The sequence below is a fragment of the Narcine bancroftii genome, chromosome 3 (genome assembly GCF_036971445.1).
Source record: "Narcine bancroftii isolate sNarBan1 chromosome 3, sNarBan1.hap1, whole genome shotgun sequence".
Lineage (NCBI taxonomy): Eukaryota > Metazoa > Chordata > Chondrichthyes > Torpediniformes > Narcinidae > Narcine > Narcine bancroftii.
Genome location: NC_091471.1, coordinates 230,934,570 through 230,951,396, shown reverse-complemented (window position 1 = coordinate 230,951,396; position 16,827 = coordinate 230,934,570). Strand labels below are relative to the sequence as shown.

At 51.5% G+C, this 16,827-nt stretch overlaps 2 protein-coding genes across 2 annotated transcripts in view; both read left to right on the top strand.

The window, feature by feature from the left end:
- The window catches only part of LOC138758228 (zinc finger protein 358-like), a 34,519-nt gene extending 30,347 nt beyond the window's left edge, over positions 1-4,172 (top strand). The window contains exons 2-3 of the mRNA XM_069926861.1: positions 1,295-1,453; positions 2,707-4,172. Coding sequence (XP_069782962.1) covers positions 1,417-1,453; positions 2,707-3,536 — 867 coding nt within the window. The 5' untranslated portion in view covers positions 1,295-1,416 and the 3' untranslated portion in view covers positions 3,537-4,172. The remainder of the gene's footprint in view (positions 1-1,294; positions 1,454-2,706) is intronic.
- Positions 1-16,827, top strand: part of LOC138756767 (glycine-rich extracellular protein 1-like) — a 97,838-nt gene that overhangs the window by 34,505 nt on the left and 46,506 nt on the right. The window lies entirely within an intron of this gene.

Here is a 16,827-nt window from a genome sequence, read left to right as displayed (position 1 = left end):
TTGCTTTCTCCAATATATTTTCTCTTGTTGTATATCTTAGGAATTTTACTAAAATTTTTGTTGTGGCTGTGGTTTAGGGGCTAATGTTCTATGTGCCCTTTCTATTTCCATTTCTTCCTGTAATTCTGGTCTTCCTAGGACCCTGGGGATCCAATCTTTTATAAATTCTCTCATATTCTTGCCTTCTTCATCTTCCTTAAGGCCCACTATCTTTATATTATTTCTTCTATTATAATTTTCCATTATATCTATCTTCTGAGCTAACAGCTCTTGTGTCTCTTTAACTTTTTTATTAGATTCTTCTAATTTCTCTTTTATGTCCTCTACTTCCATTTCTACAGCTGTTTCTCGTTCTTCCACCTTGTCCACTCTTTTTCCTATATCTGACATGACCATCTCTAATCTATTCATTTTTTCTTCTGTACTTTTAATTCTTCTTTTTATTTCACTAAATTCTTGTGATTGCCATTCTTTTACTGATTCCATATATTCTATATAAAAAAATATATCCATTGTCTTGCCCTTCCCTTCTTCTTCCATTTCTCTATGTTCTTCTTCTTCTTCTTCCTCTGGGTTGGTCATCTGTTGTTTCCTTGATTTCTTTTTACTCTCTTCTTTCTTGTTCTCGTTATTTTCTATGTTCTCTTCTTGTTGTTGTGTTGTAGCTGTCATTCTCAGCTGTGGAGATCGACTCCTCAGCTGGTCCCCCCTCCCGTCAGTGTTTTTTCCGTCTTGCGCATCGCGTACTTTTGCTTGGCTCCGCGAGCCATTTTTGTAGTCCCGAGCTCGGGACTTCGACTGACCTGAGGGAGCGGGCTTCTCTCTCCGCAGCGGGCCTCCTCAGACAGGTAAGGCCTTCACCTTCTTCTTCCGATGTCTTTTCTTCTTCTCTTCTTCCCGTTGCTTTTCACTTTTCTTTCTTCGCTGCCATTTTCTTCCCACCTTTACTTTTACTTTATTTTAATTTTTGTGTTTGTGCCTTTGTGTTTTCTCTGTGTTTTTTAAACTTTTCCGGAGAGGGCTGGAGTTCCCTGACCGGCCACTACTCCATCACGTGACTCCTCCGACATTTTAACACGTTGATGCATTTAATACAAGTCTGGCGCATTCAAGGCACTGGCAGATCTAAAGTTAGTTTGGCTCAGTTAATCGCGCTGGGATGCATTTGATGTTAATCTGTCACATGGGATCTGTGATTGGCACGCTTCATCTGGGCTCGACACACTGAACGACAGGTCGCTGCCTATCCCCTGGAGTTGATGCATTTAATTGAGGGCTTTGTTGCATTAAATAGGGGACCGTCGGAAGGGGGGGAACCCCACGGCAACCTTGCAGCCTGACGGACTGCAGTGGCGCAGTCACACCCATGCAGGAAAGGTGTGTTGCACAGATCTCTGGCACTGAGAAGCCTCGCAGATGGATGAGGGGGCTTCCTCGGGAGAGGGGGAGCAAGGTAAGGCAGTGGGGTAGGGGGTGACAGGATGGGGAGGGATGGAGTCCGCTGGTGGGGTGGGGGCAGACCGGAGGGGGAGGGGCAGAGGATCGGTGTCCGTCGGTGCAATGGGGCAAGGCCAGAGGGAGAGAACTACAGGAAGGATATTGATATGTCCCACTGGATGGATGGGAGAAGCCAGAGAGCGGTGGTGGACAATGCTCAGACTGGAGGCCTGTGACTAGTGGGGTCCCTCAGGGATCATTGCTGGAATTTAATGCAGACAAGTGTGAGGTGTTGCATTTTGGAAGGACAAACCAAGAAAGGACGTCCACAGTGAACGGTCAGGCACTGAGGAGTGCGGTAGAACAGAGGGATCTGGGAATACAGATACATAATTCCCTGAAATTGGCCTCACAGGCGGACAGTGGTGAGGCCACATTTGGAGCATTGTGTGCAGTTTTGGTCACCGAACTACAGGAAAGATCTCAAGAAGATAGAAAGATGCAGAGAAGATTTGGGATGTTGCCCAGACTGAGTTACAGGGAAAGGTTAAACAGGTTGGGACTTTATTCCCTGGAGCATAGAAGAATGAGGGGAGATTTGATCGGGGTGTTTAAAATAATGAGGGGGACAGACAGAGTGAGGGTGGGTGAGATCCAAACCAGAGGACACGGGTTAAGGGTGAAAGGGGAGAGGTTTAGGGGAAACCTCTATACACAGAGCATGTTGGGGTGTGGAACGAGCTGAGGTGGTGAATGGGGGCTCAATGTTAACATTGAAGAGGAATTTGGATGGATCCATAGATGGGAGGGGTACGGGGGTCTAGATGCAGATCAGTGGGACATGGTAAGAAAATGGTTCAACACAATCTAGAAGGGCCAAGAAAACCTGTGACAGTCTTGAGCGGGGAGATATAAAGTAATCAGGGAAGATGGGGGGAGGGAACGAGGGAAGTAGCCAGGGAGCAGAGATGGAAAGGGAGGGTGAGAGAGAGGTGATGAAGGGAATGCAGAAAGATGAGGGAGCTGGTCAGGTGTTAGAAGGGCTAGCAGGGTGGAGAGGGGAGGAGTGGCAGCAGTATTTTCTGTATCAGGGCAGCCTGATTCTTGATCTCTCTCCCCTTCCCCCATCTCCCTTCTCTATCTCCCCCACCCCTTCCTCCCCCCCTCTTCCTCCTCCCCTTCTCCTCACATTCTCCCCATCACTCCCCCCTCTCCTCCCCTTCCCCCTCTCTCCTCCTTTCTCCCCCATCTCCATCCATCCCCTTGCAGGTACCCCAGCCCCCGTGAGCGAGCGCCCATATCTGTGTTCAGTGTGCGGCCGAGCGTTCCAGCGTTCCTACGCCCTGGTGAAGCACCAGCGCGTGCACGCTCCTGACCTTCCGTTCCGCTGTGCCGACTGCGGCCGGGGCTTCCGCTACGCCTCCAGCCTGACTGACCACCAGCGCCTTCACACGGGTGAGCGCCCCCATGAATGCGGGGCCTGCGGCCGGGCCTATGTCAATGCCAGCCGCCTCACGGACCACCGGAGGGCCCGCCACGGAGACGAGGGATCCGCACGCCACCCCTGCCCCATCTGTGCCAAGGCCTTCCACTATCCTAGCCATCTAGCGAAGCACCTGCGGGCCCACACGGGCGAACGCCCTCACCTCTGCCCGGGATGCCCACGCCGCTTCGCTACGCCCGCCAAGATGGCCGCCCACCGCGCTACCCACGCTGCCCACCGCCCCTTCCCCTGCAGCCTGTGTGGTCGCTCGTACGCTAGCTCCAGTGATCTCCTGGTCCACCAACGGGGACACGGGCCCGAGAGGCCATTCCGCTGCCCCGACTGTGCCCGGGGCTTTGTCAGGGCCCGGGACCTGGCTGACCACCAGCGTGTCCATACCGGCGAGAGGCCCTACCCTTGTGGCCTCTGCGGCCGTCGCTTCGGCAAGGCCTGCAACTTGGCCGCCCACCGCCAGCGCCATGGTGACAGGCGCCCCTTCCGCTGTGCTCTCTGTACCAAGGACTTCAAGTACGCCTCCAGCCTATCACGCCACAAGAAGGCCCACGGGGAGCAGGGGGTGCCTGCAGGTGCAGAGGAGGGGAGGCCTGCAGCCTAAGAACTGGGCCTGGGACCTTTCAACTAGAACTGGTATGTAGCAACTGGCACTGGGACCAATCAACTAGGACTGGGCCTAGTGGCCAGGTCTGGGGCCTAGCTGCTGGGCTTGGGGTTGAGCTATTGGGCTTATGGCGTAGCAGCTGGGGGTGGGGCCAAGCAAATGGGCGTGGTGCCGAGCAACTGGGTGCAGCACTTAACAAGCAAACCTGGGGCCTAGCAACCAAGTGCTCCCATTGTCGTCTCTACATTAGAGAGACTGAACGCAGACTGGGAGATCAGTTTGCCAAGCACCAGTGGCTGGCCATTTCAATTCCCTGTCCCACTCCCTTGCCACTGTCTTCCGCGGTCTCATCATCCACCAGACTGAGACTACCCGCAAATTGGAGGAACAGCACCTCATATTCCATCTGTGCGCCCTCCAACCGGATGGTATTAGCATCGACCTCTCTAGCTGTCATTAAACCGCCCCTCCCCCTCACTTCCCCCAGCTCTGTCTCTCCCCTTTTCCCTCCATCTCAGAATCAAAATTTATTGTCATGGACAAGTCATGAATTTGTTTTGTGGCAAAATCAAAGTGCAAATGTTCATATAAACCACCTTTGAACGATAAATAAAAACAGTTCACGAAAAGTCAGACAGTGTCTGTTGTTCACTGTCCGTTCAGGAATCTGGTGGTGGAGGGGAAGAAGCCGTCCTTGTGCCGCTGAGTAGCTTGTCTTCAGGCACCTGGACCTTTTCCCCGACACCTCCCCTCATGTCGGCGTCCTCGATGGAGTGAAATCTGGTGCCTGTGATGTCGCAGCCAAGTTCACAACCCTCTGGAGTTTATTGTTGTCCTGAGAGTTGGCGCCTCCAGACCAGACAGTGATGCAACTGGCCAGAATGCTCTCCACAGTCCACCTGTAGAGGTTTACAAGAGTCTTCGGTGACCGACTGAATCTCTTCAGACACCTCACAAAGTATAGCCGCTGGCGAACCTTCTTCATGATGGCATCAACATGGAGGCTCCTAGACAAATTGTCAGACACCCAGGAATCTGTAGTTCACAGACCCAACGTCAATTCTTGCCTCATATACAACAAACACCCTTTTTTTGTCTGTTGGTCTGTCCTCCTCCCATTCATTCCCCCTGTCTCTCCCTGGCCTTTAAGAACAGAAGGGCCCTCCATAATATTCGGGACAAAGACACCTTTTTCCTTTATTTGCCCTTGTACCCCACAGTTTTAAATTTGTAATCAAACAAATCCCATGTATTTAAAGTTCACATTCCAGATTTTATTCAAGGTTATTTGTGGACATTTTGGTGTGACCAAATAGAAATTACAGGATTTTTCATAGATCATCCCCTCATTTCAGAGCACCCTAATGTTTGGGGCATTTAGCCTCACAGGTGTTTATAAGAACTCGGGTCTCTTTAATGCTTCATTGGTCCAGGTATACGAGAGTGAGGCGTGATTCTAAGGTTCTGATTACCTTTGGAGTCCGTAGTGGCCATTTTTCAACATGAGGACCAGAGTTGTGCCAATGAAAGTCAAAGAAGACATTATGCGGCTGAAGAACAGGAATAAAAGAGGAAGAGACATCGCCCAAACCTTAATATTACCAACATCAACAGTTGGGAATGTCACTGGGAAGAAAGAGCGTCCTGGTGAGCTCAGGAATCGCAAAGGGACAGGTCAGCCAAGGAAGGTGCTCCACGGCTGACGGATGAAGAATCCTCGCCTCATCCTTATGAAGAAATATCCCCAAACACCTGTCCAACAGATCAGGAACATACCAGGAGGCAGGTGTGGATGGTCGATAACACAGAGTGAAGCTCCCTCTCCCCCCCTGTCCTGTCACACACTCCTGGGTTGGGACACAGAGTGAAGCTCCCTCTCCCCTGTCCCGTCACACACTCCGGGGTGGGACACAGAGTGAAGCTCCCTCTTCCCCCTGTCCTGTCACACACTCCCGTGGTGGGACACAGAGTGAAGCTCCCTCTCCCCCTGTCCCGTCACACACTCCCAGGCCAGAGTTTGGAGGCTGTAAAATGCACTGGCATTTGCGAGCTGACCTCAGATGACTCTTGGCGGTGTTTATTCTCCAGATGCTCTCTGAATTATAAATCACTTCAATCTTTCCAAAAATAAACTCTGTGGAATCTCTCACTTCAATCATGTTCTCTGTCTGATTCACAGATGATACTTGAAATTCTGGCATTCGATATATTGGAAAGGAGAGGCCATTTGAGTGAACTTCTTGACCCTGACTCACTTGAGATCTTCTGTTGAATCTTCCTTGCCCCTGTCTGAAGATCCTGCACTCTCAGTTCCTCAGTTTCACAGTAGGACCCCCATCCCTTTAAATATTCGGTATGTGTCCCATACCCCGAGGTTCCTCTGCACTCCCCACCCTCATCCCCTGGGGTCGCTCCATCCCACGACACTGCCCACCGTTCACGGGTCTATTCCACTCACTTTGGCCTTTGGGTATTGTGAGTGGGGCCAGAGGGGCGTGAGGAGTGGAGTGAGAGGTGGGGCAGGATTCGAGCCCTGGCTCCAGGCGATGCCTCTGACTACAGCAGGAGGTGGGAGCAAAAGGCCTGGATGTTCGAGGAGGGGCAGATGTTTTGTGTTGAGGAGTGGTCCCGAGAATTAACAGGCACGGGGGTGTCCGCGGGTTACCTGTGGTGGAGGGGGGAGGGGAATAGGAATGGTCACACCTACTTACCCTCATGGACACCATTACACACAATCTCTCTGTCTCACCCTCACAGATACACTATCCCTTTCTCTATCTCTCTCTCTCTCCCTCCCTCCCTCCCCCCCTTCTTCTTTCTCTCTCCTTTCCCCTCTCCCCTCCCTCTCACTCTCCTCTCCCTCCCTCTTTTCCTCGCTCCCTCTCCCTCCATTTCCTCACTCTCCCTCCATCTTTCCCTCCCTCCCACTCTTTCTTTCTCCCTCCCTCTCTCTCCCTCCCTCCCACTCTTTTTTCTCCCTCCCTCTCTTTCCCTCCCTCACACTCTCTCTCCCTCACTTTCCCTCTCTCTCACACACACACAAGTGAGGGGCCTGGGTGAGGGTTCTGGAACGAGGCCGGTCAGACCGGGTGTGGGGAACAGAGGGGAGGTGGAGCAGACATGACTAACCCGACTCTGGGGCGTTGGCAGTCAAGCTTTTTCTGGATCCATTCCCTCTCCCATTCAGTCTCCTTCATCTCGAGTGTTAGCAGGGTCCAGCTGCACAAACAGGCCCAGGGATACATCGCTGGCCAGCTCCCTCTCCCCATCCCATTACACACTCTTAGGGTGGGACACAGAGTGAAACTCCCTCTCCCCCCCATCCCATTACACACTGCCAGGGTGGGACAGAGTGAAGCTCCCTCACCCCCCCCCCCGGTCCCGTCACACACTCCCTGGTTGGGACAGAGTGAAGCTCCCTCACCCCCCAATGTTCTAGCCTCCACCACCATCCTCAGCAAGGCATTCAGGCCCCCACAACTCTCTGTGTAATAAACGTACCCCTGACATCTCCCATAAACCTCCCTCCCTTCACTTTGTACACACATCCTCTGGTGTTTGCTGATCTTACCCTGGCAAATTGATGCAGACAAGTATGAGGTGTTGCATTTTGGAAGGGCAAACCAAGGTCGAATGTCCACGATGAACGATCGAGCACTGAGAAGTGTGGTAGAACAGAAGGATCTGGGAATACAGATACATAATTCTTTGAAAGTGGAGTCACAGGTGGACAGGATTGTAAAGAGAGCTTTTGGCACATTGGCCTTCATAAATCAAAGTATCGAGTATCAGTTAAAGTTGTAGAAACATTGGTGGGGCCAAATTTGGAGCATTGTGTACAGTTTTGGTCACCAAACTCCAGAAAGATCTCAATAAGAGAAATATGCAGAGAAGATTTACTAGGATGTTGCCTGGACTTCAGTGACTGAGTTACAGGGAAAGGTTAAACAGGTTGGGACTTTATTCCCTGGAGCATAGAAGAATGAGGGGAGATTTGATCGAGGTGTTTAAAATGATGAGGGGGACAGACAGAGTAAATGTAGGTCAGCTTTTCCCACTGAGGGGTGGGGGGGTGAGATCCAAACCAGAAGACATGGGTTAAGGGTGAAAGGGAGACGTTTTGGGGGAACTTCTTCACACAGAATGGTGGGGGTGTAGGATGAGCTGAGGTGGTGAATATGGGTTCAATGTTAACATTGAAGAGGAATTTGGACGGGTACATTGATGGGAGAGTATGGAGGGATTTGGACCGGGTGCAGGTCAGTGGGACGGGGCAGGAAAATGGTTTGGCACAGACTAGAAGGGCCGAACGGGGCTGTTTCTGTGATGTAGTGTTCCATGGTCCGATTACTTACTCAGCACATCATTTATGTCTGAAAATTCATTTTCCATATTGCATGGTCCGTTTGCATTTGCTTCTTTACACTCCTCTCTTTAGGGGGAACGTCAGGGGTACGTTTATTACACGGAGAGTTGTGGGGGCCTGGAATCCCTTGTTGGGGATGGTGGTGAAGGCTGGAACATTGGGGACATTTAGGAGACTCTTAGACAGGCACACGAATGGAAAGGAAATAGAGGGTTACGGGGTTGAGAGGGAAGGGTTAGAGGGTTGAGTTGCTTTACATGGGTCGGTACAACATCATGAGCCAAAGGGCTTGGACTCTACTGTAAATTTCCAAACTTTCTGAGACAGGGAGAGAGAGCCAATTTGTCTTGGATTGACTGACAAATCTCCTTGAAATTCCGAGACAGGCCAACAAAAGGAATGCTTTGCCAATGAATTCTCAAGACCATCTGTAAGTTGTCTGCCTTGCCTGTTCCAACTGGACCCCGAGTCAGACACACTTAAATAAATCAACCCATTCCACGACAAAGAACATAGAGCAGACATTGGCAGCAATTGTTCCACTTAGTAACATTGCCCAGGGCATGGGATGGGCCACAGAGTGAAGCTCCCTCACCCCCATTCAGTCACACTCTCCTGGGGTAGGACACGGAGTGAAATTCATCTCCCCTGTTCCATCACACACTCCCGGGTGGGACACAGAGTGAAGCTCCCTCTCCCCCCATCCCATCACACACTCCCGGTGGGACACAGAGTGAAGTCCCCTCTCCCCACATTCCGTCACATACTCCTGGGTTGGGACACAGAGTGAAACTCCCTCTGCCCCAGTCCCCTCACACCTTCCTGGGGTGGGGCACAGAGTGAAGGTCCCTCCCCCCCCCCCATTCAGTCACATTCTCCTGGGGAGGGACACGGAGTGAAACTCATATCCCCTGTCCCATCACACACTCCCGGAGTGGGACACAGAATGAAGTTCCCTCTCCCCCTGTCCCGTCACACACTTCAGGTTGAGACACAGAGTGAAGCCCCTCTTCCCCCATCCTGTCACACACTCCCAAGGTGGGACACAGAGTGAAGTTCCCTCTCCCCCCTATCCCGTAACATAATCCCGGGTGGGACACAGAGTGAAGCTCCCTCTCCCCCTGTCCTGTCACACACTCCTGCAGTGGGCCACAGAGTGAATCTCCTTCCCCCCACCCCCCATCCCATCACACATTCCCGGGGTGGGGCACAGAGTGAAGCTCCCTCCCCCCCATTCAGTCACACTCTCCTGGGGTGAGACACAGAGTGAAACTCATATCCCCTGTCCCATCACACACTCCCGGAGTGGGACACAGAGTGAAGTTCCCTCTCCCCCATCCCGTCACACACTCCCAGGTTGAGACACAGAGTGAAGCTCCCTCTCCCCACATCCCGTCACACACTCCTGGGGTGGGACACAGAGTGAAGCTCCCTCTCTCCCAGTCCCGTCACACACTCCCAGGGTGGGATAGAGATTGAAGCTCCCTTCCCTCCCCATTCAATCACACACTCCCGGCGTGGGACACAGAGTGAAGCTCCCTCCCCTCCGTTTCTTCACACACTCCTGGGGTGGGACACGGAGTGAAACTCCCTCTGCCCCAGTCCTGTCACACCTTCCTGGGGTGGGAAACAGAGTGAAGCTCCCTCTCCCCCTGTCCTGTCACACACTCCTGGGGTGGGCCGCAGAGTGAATCTCCCCCCCCCTCCTATCCCATCACACATTCCCGGGGTGGGGCACAGAGTGAAGCTCCCTCCCCCCCATTCAGTCACACTCTCCTGGGGTGGGACACAGAGTGAAACTTATATCCCCTGTCCCATCACACACTCCCGGAGTGGGACACAGAGTGAAGTTCCCTCTCCCCCCATCCCGTCACACACTTCCAGGTTGAGACACAGAGTGAAGCCCCCTCTCCCCCATCCTGTCACATACTCCCGGAGTGGGACACAGAGTGAAGCTCCCTCCCCTCCATTCCTTCACACACTCCTAAGGTGGGACACAGAGTGAAACTCATCTCTCCCATCCCGTCACACACTCCCAGTGTAGGGTGTATAGTTGAAGTTCCCTCTGCAACATTAAGTCAAGAACATACAAGTTTGGGATTTCCTCAACTACTTTTGAATTGAGATCACAGAGACATAATTCCTTGAAAGTGGTGTCACAGGTGGACAGGGTTGGAAAGAGAATTTTTGGCACATTGGCCTTCATAAATCAAATTATTGAATGCAGGAGTTGGGATTTTATGTTAAAGTTGCACAAGACATTGGTGAGGCCAAATTTGGAGAAATGTGTGCAGTTTTGGCCAATGAACTATAGGAAACATGTGAATAAAATAGAAAGATGCAGAGAAGATTTACTAGGATGTTGCCCAGACTTCAGGAACTGAGTTACAGGGAAAGGTTAAACAGGTTCGGACTTTATTCCCTGGAGTGTAGAAGAATGAGGGGAGATTTGATAGAGGTGTTTAAAATTATGAGGGGGACAGACAGTAAATGTAGGTTGGCTCTTCCCACTGAGGGTGGGTGAGATACAAACCAGGGATCGTGGGTTAAGGGTGAAAGGGGAAATGTTTTTGACTAAATCAGACACAGAAAGTGGATTGAAAGTCCACGCCTCGAGGGGTTAAGGTTTTTACCCAAGCTTCCAACATTTTCACCATCGCGGAGATTTTAAAACATTGCGGAGAATTTGAATCGGTAAAAGGAACACAGGAATCCGAAAATCATGTCCAATGTCACTGCTCTGAAGCAGAATTCTCCCTTTTGCCATGAAATGGCACCATTAGCATAGCGGTTAGCGCCACACCGTTTTTGCAGCAGCGACCGCGGCTCGAATCCTGCTCTGCCCGTAAGGAGCTGGTATGTGTCTCATTTGTCTGCGTGGGTTTTCCCCAAGGGATCTTGTTCCCTCCCACCGTTTGAAACATGTGGGGGTTGGGGGGTGGTTTTAGGTGAATGGGGTGTAACGGGGTGGTGCAAGTTGCAATGTCCCCGTGTCGTAAATAACATTTAAATAAAAAAGATTTCTCTTTGCCAACGGTCACCCCAATGATCTGAAGCACAAGTGGTGCAAGAAGGTGCTCCTGGGTCTGGTGGACGGAGCTGCCTCAGGTATCGGCAAGTGCCGAATGTTCCCTGGGCGCCCAGAGGGTGCTCCTTCTGGGACCGGGTTCTGCAGGCTGGACTTTCAGTGCCTGCTAGGGGTCCACATGGCCTGCCTGTGACCACTTGGGCCTTGTCCTGGCTGCTCCGGGTTTTCATCCCACAGACCAAGCATGCGCTGGCACGGCCGATTGGGAGAGAACTGGAGAGAGGCTGTCGATGGAGACGCAAGGCTGAGAATCGATGGCAGCGGACAACGAAGTCTGTTGCTTCCTGAACACCTCTGGGTGTATTTGATGGATTTTGGGCTGCTGATCACCAACATCACCTTCAAACTTTCCTATCACGTGCCGTTTTTTTAGATATAAACTGGTTTTGTGATTTTCTGTCATATCATTAACATACAGCGTCTTCATTGTTGAGGTCTTTCATGGCTTGGTTCAGCATCATGTTGAAGAAGATTGAAAAGAGGGTTGGTGCAAGATCGCAGCCTTGCTTCACGCCATTGTTAATGGAGAAGGGTTCAGAGAGCTCATTGCTGTATCTGACCCGACCTTGTTGGTTTTCATGCAGTTGGATAACCATGTTGAGGAACTTTGGAGGGCATCCGAGGCGCTCTAGTATTTGCCAAAACCCTTTCCTGCTCACGGTGTCGAAGGCTTTGGTGAGGTCAACAAAGGTGATATAGAGTCCTTTGTTTTGTTCTCTGCACTTTTCTTGGAGCTGTCTGAGGGCAAAGACCATGTCAGTAGTTCCTCTGTTTGCGCGAAAGCCACACTGTGATTCTGGGAGAACATTCTCGGCAACACTAGGTATTATTCTATTTAGGAGAATCCTAGCGAAGATTTTGCCTGTTTACATCTGGTACCGCACGGATGGCAGTCTCTTCAATCTGAGCCGCCTGCAAGCTCACACCAAGACACAAGAGCAACTTGTCCGTGAACTACTCTTTGCAGACGATGCCACTTTAGTTGCCCATTCAGAGCCAGCTCTTCAGCGCTTGACATCCTGTTTTGCGGAAACTGCCAAAATGTTTGGCCTGGAAGTCAGCCTGAAGAAACTGAGGTCCTCCATCAGCCAGCTCCCCACCATGACTACCAGCCCCCCCCCCCCCCCCGCCCCCACATCTCCATCGGGCACACAAAACTCAAAAAAGTCAACCAGTTTACCTATCTCATCTGCACCATTTCATCGGATGCAAGGATCAACAACGAGGTAGACAACAGACTCGCCAAGGCAAATAGCGCCTTTGGAAGACTACACAAAAGAGTCTGGAAAAACAACCAACTGAAAAACCTCACAAAGATAAGCGTATACAGAGCCGTTGTCATACCCACACTCCTGTTCGGCTCCGAATCATGGGTCCTCTACCGGCATCACCTACGGCTCCTAGAATGCTTCCACCAGCGTTGTCTCAGTTCCATCCTCAACATTCATTGGAGTGACTTCATCCCTAACATCGAAGTACTCGAGATGGCAGAGGCCGACAGCATCGAATCCACGCTGTTGAAGATCCAACTGCGCTGGGTAGGTCACGTCTCCAGAATGGAGGACCATCGCCTCCCCAAGATTGTGTTATATGGCGAGCTCTCCACTGGCCATCGTGTCAGAGGTGCACCAAAGAAGAGGTACAAGGACTGCCTAAAGAAATCTCTTGGTGCCTGCCACATTGACCACCGCCAGTGGGCTGATATCACCTCAAACCGTGCATCTTGGCACCTCACAGTTTGGAGGGCAGCAACCTCCTTTGAAGAAGACCACAGAGCCCACCTCACTGACAAAAGACAAAGGAGGAAAAACCCAACACTCAACCCCAACCAACCAATTTTCCCCTGCAACCGCTGCAACCGTGTCTGCCTGTCCCGCATCGCTCTTGTCAGCCACAAACGAGCCTGCAGCTGACGTGGACATTTACCCCTCCATAAATCTTCGTCCGCGAAGCCAAGCCAAGGAAGAAGATTAACATACAAAACCACGTCAATGAAAATTAATTTTCTGCATTTGAAGTTGGACTTCTTCCCTGCTGATTTGGTGCAGTCAGTGACAAACGTGGGGAAAGGTTTCACCAGGATCGGGAACACAAGTCTTTATGGGGCAAGGTTCACAGAGCTGGGACTTTTTGGAGTGTAGATGGATGAGAGGAGACTTGATAGAGGTCAACAAGATTTTGAGAGGCATTGATAGGGTGGACAGTCAACACCTGTTACCCAGGGCGGGATCAGTAAACATCACAAGATCAAGGAACGGAAGCAGCTATTCGGCCCATCAAGTCTGCTCCACCACTCAACCCTGACCTTAATCCATTCTCACCTCTAGTTCCAAGTTCCGGCCTTTCCCCCATATCCCTCGATCCCCTGATCAATCTCCCCCAATGATCAAACCTCCACAACCGTATGTGGCAATGAATTCCACAAATCCATGACCCTCCGGCTAAAGAAATTTCTCCTAGTTTCTGTTTTAAACGGGTCCCTTCTTATTCTAAGACCGTGCCCTCTAGTCCTGGATTCACCCACCGTGAAATGTCTTATTCACATCAACACTGTCCAATCCTTTCAGCCTTCGAAATTTCTCGATGAGATCCCCTCTCGTTCTTCTCGACTCCAATGAATACAGTCCATGAGCTGATAAATGTTCCTCATATGTTAGCCCTTGCATTCCAGGAATCATCTTGGTAAATCTCTCTGGACTCTCTCCAACATCATTACCTCCCTTCTAAGATAAGGAGCCCAAAACTGCACCCAGTTCTCTGAATTAGGTCTCCCCAGTGCCCCATAGAGCCTCATCAACACCTCTTTACCCTTCTACACTATTCCCATTGAACACTATTCAGTCTTGACGTGTGGACAAAGTTTAGGGGAGGGAAGTTTAGGGGAGACGTTGGAGTAAGTTTTTTACACAGAGTGTTGTGGGGGCCGGGAATGCCTTGTCGGGGATGGTGGTGGAGGCTTGAACATTGGGGGCATTTAGGAGATTTTTAGACAGGCACACAGATGGTAGAAAAATAGAGGGTTACGGGGTAGGGAGAGTTTAGTACATTTTTTAAGGAATACATGGGTCGGCGCAACACTGAGGGCTGAAGGGCCTGGACTATGCTGTAGTCTGTGTTCTATGGGAATATGAAGGTGAACGTCTTTAAAAAGAGAGCGGTGGGGGTGAGGAACGAACTGAGGTGGTGAATGTGGCGTCAGTTTTAACTTTTAAGAAGAATATGGATGGGAGGGATACAGAGGGATATGGATTGGGGACAGGTCAGTGGGACGGGGCAGGAGAATGGTTTTGCACAGACTAGAAGGGCCAAACGCACTCTCTCTCACACACAGACACATTGTGCTGTAGTATTTTTTGAGTGCATGCATGTGTTTATTTCTCAGTGTGTGTGTCTGTGTTTGTGTCTGTATGTGAGAGTGTGTTTGTGTGGGAATGTTTATGTGCGTGTGAGTGTATGTTTGAGTGTGTGAGTGAATGTGTTTGAGTGTGAGACTGTGTCTGTGTTTCTGTGAGAGTGTGTCCCTCCCTCCCTTTCTGTCTCTGTGCTGGGACCACTGCCACTGAACACATCCTGTCCAGACAACACCCCCCACCCCGCCCCCTTTCAGCTCCTCCTTCCTCTCTGGACGAGGTACAAGAGCAGGGCTATTCCCCCCACCCCCCGAGCTCGGCTACTTGTCGAGGGGACGCCGTGACTCTGTGCCTCCTTCAATCTTCAATCTCCTGGCTGCATCCAGTACCAGCCATGCCCAGGGCAGGACTTCCGCCTCTGCAGCTCCTCATGGTCCTTATGCTGGTTCCCTACACCCTGCAGAAAGGTAAGTCCTGCGGAGAGAGCATGAAGGAAATGGGCTGAGGATGGGTGTGGAATCTGTCCCCATCACCTTGTTCAGTCAGACCTGTTGGGATGCATTTTAGGGTTTCAATTAGAGAGAAAGGGGGAGTGGGGGAGAGGGTGGGGGGACTAGGGGAAGAGAGGTGGGAGGAAGAAGGGGAAGAGAGGAGGGAGGGAAGGAGAGAAGGTGAGGAAGAGGGGGAGAGGGGGTAGAGAGGAGAGAGGTAGAGAGGGGTAGAGGAGGGAGAGAGGGTAGAGAGGAGAGAGGGGGAGGGAGGGGGTAGAGGGGGATCCGAGGAGAGGGGGAGAGAGGGGGAGGTGAAGCGAGGGGGGGGGAGAGAGAAGAGGGAGAGGGGAGAGAGAGGGAGGTAGTGGGGAAGGAGGTGGAGAGAGGGGGAGAGAGGGATGAGTGAGAGAGGAGGGGGAGGTGAATATAGTGGGGAAAGAGGGGGAGAGAAAAAGGGAAAGTGGAGGGGTGAGAGAGGAGAAGGAGAGGGTGGATAGAGGGGAGAGAGAGGAGAGGGAGGTGGAGAGAGGGGGTAAGGGAAGGGGGGAGAGAGGAATGAGTGAGGGGAGGGAGGGGGAGAGAGGAGAGAGTGGGAGAGGAGAGAGAGTGGGAGAGGAGGGAAGAGGGGAGAGGGGCAGAGAGAGGGGGAGAGAAAGAGGGGTGGGGTGAAGGGGAGAGGGGGAGAGAGGAGGGGTGAGGGGAGAAGGAGAGAGGCAGAGGGGTGCATGGAGGGGAGAGGAGGGGAGAGGGAAGGGGAGAGGCAGAGAGAGAGGGGAGGGGTGAGGGAAGAGTGAAAGAGCCAAGGGGGAGGGGAGTGGAGGGGAGGAAGGGGAGGTGAATGACCTCTTGGAAGACCAGATTTTTGGACCGTCTGACTGACCTCACTGTCATACTGATATCCACTGCTGGCCAGATGTGGCCTGGCCAGCTGGATCTGTCACTCCTGGATCCATATCCACATCTGAATCTGTCCTACATCTGGATAGGTCCAAATGCAGCTGCCCAACAACTGGATCCTTCGCACATATGGATATGTCACCACATCTGGATCTGTCCCACTTCTACATTTCTCCCCACATCTGGATCCATCCCACATCTGGATCTGTCCCCACATCTGTGCCATGCCATGGAGGACTATGTACATTTCTACATGGTCAAACTAAAATGTATACAAAGAACTTAGTACATCAGACACTACAGCACAGTCCAGACCCTTCAGCCCATGATTTTGTGCCGACCCATATATTCCTACCAAAAAAATACTAAACCCTCCCTACCCCATAACCCTTTATTTTTCTTCCATGCAAGAGTCTGTCTAAGAATCTCTTAAATGCCCCCAATGTTCCAGCCTCCACCACCATCCCAGACAAGGCATTCCAAGACCCCACAACTCTCTGTGTAATAAATGTACTCCTGACATCTCCCCTAAACCTCCCGCCCTCCACTTTGTACACATGTCCTCTGGTGTTTGCTGATCCCGCCCTAGGAAACGGGCTGACCGTCCACCCTATCGATGCACCTCAGAATCTTGTCGACCTCTATCAAGTCTCTTCTCACTCTTCTAAGCTCCAAAGAGAAAAGTCCCAGTTCTGAGAACCTTGCCCCATAAAACGTGTTTCCCAATTCAGGTGACATCCTGGTGAATCTCCTCTGCCCCTTCTCCGTAGCTTCCACATCCTTCCTGTAATGAGGTGACCAGAACTGAACACAATTCTCCAAGTGTGGGCTCAGTAGAGATTTGTAGAGTTGTAACATGACCTTTCAACTCCTGAATCCAATACCCCGACTAATGAAGCCCAGCATCCAACAGGGCTTCTTAACGATCCTATCAACCTGCACGGCGACCTTGAGGGATGTAGGGATTTGGGGCCCAAGGTCACTCTGTTCATCCACACTCTGAAGTAACCGACCACGAATCCTGGACTTAGCCTCGTGGTTTGTCCAAAATCCATCACCTCACACTTGTCCGGATTGAATCCATCTGCCACTTTCC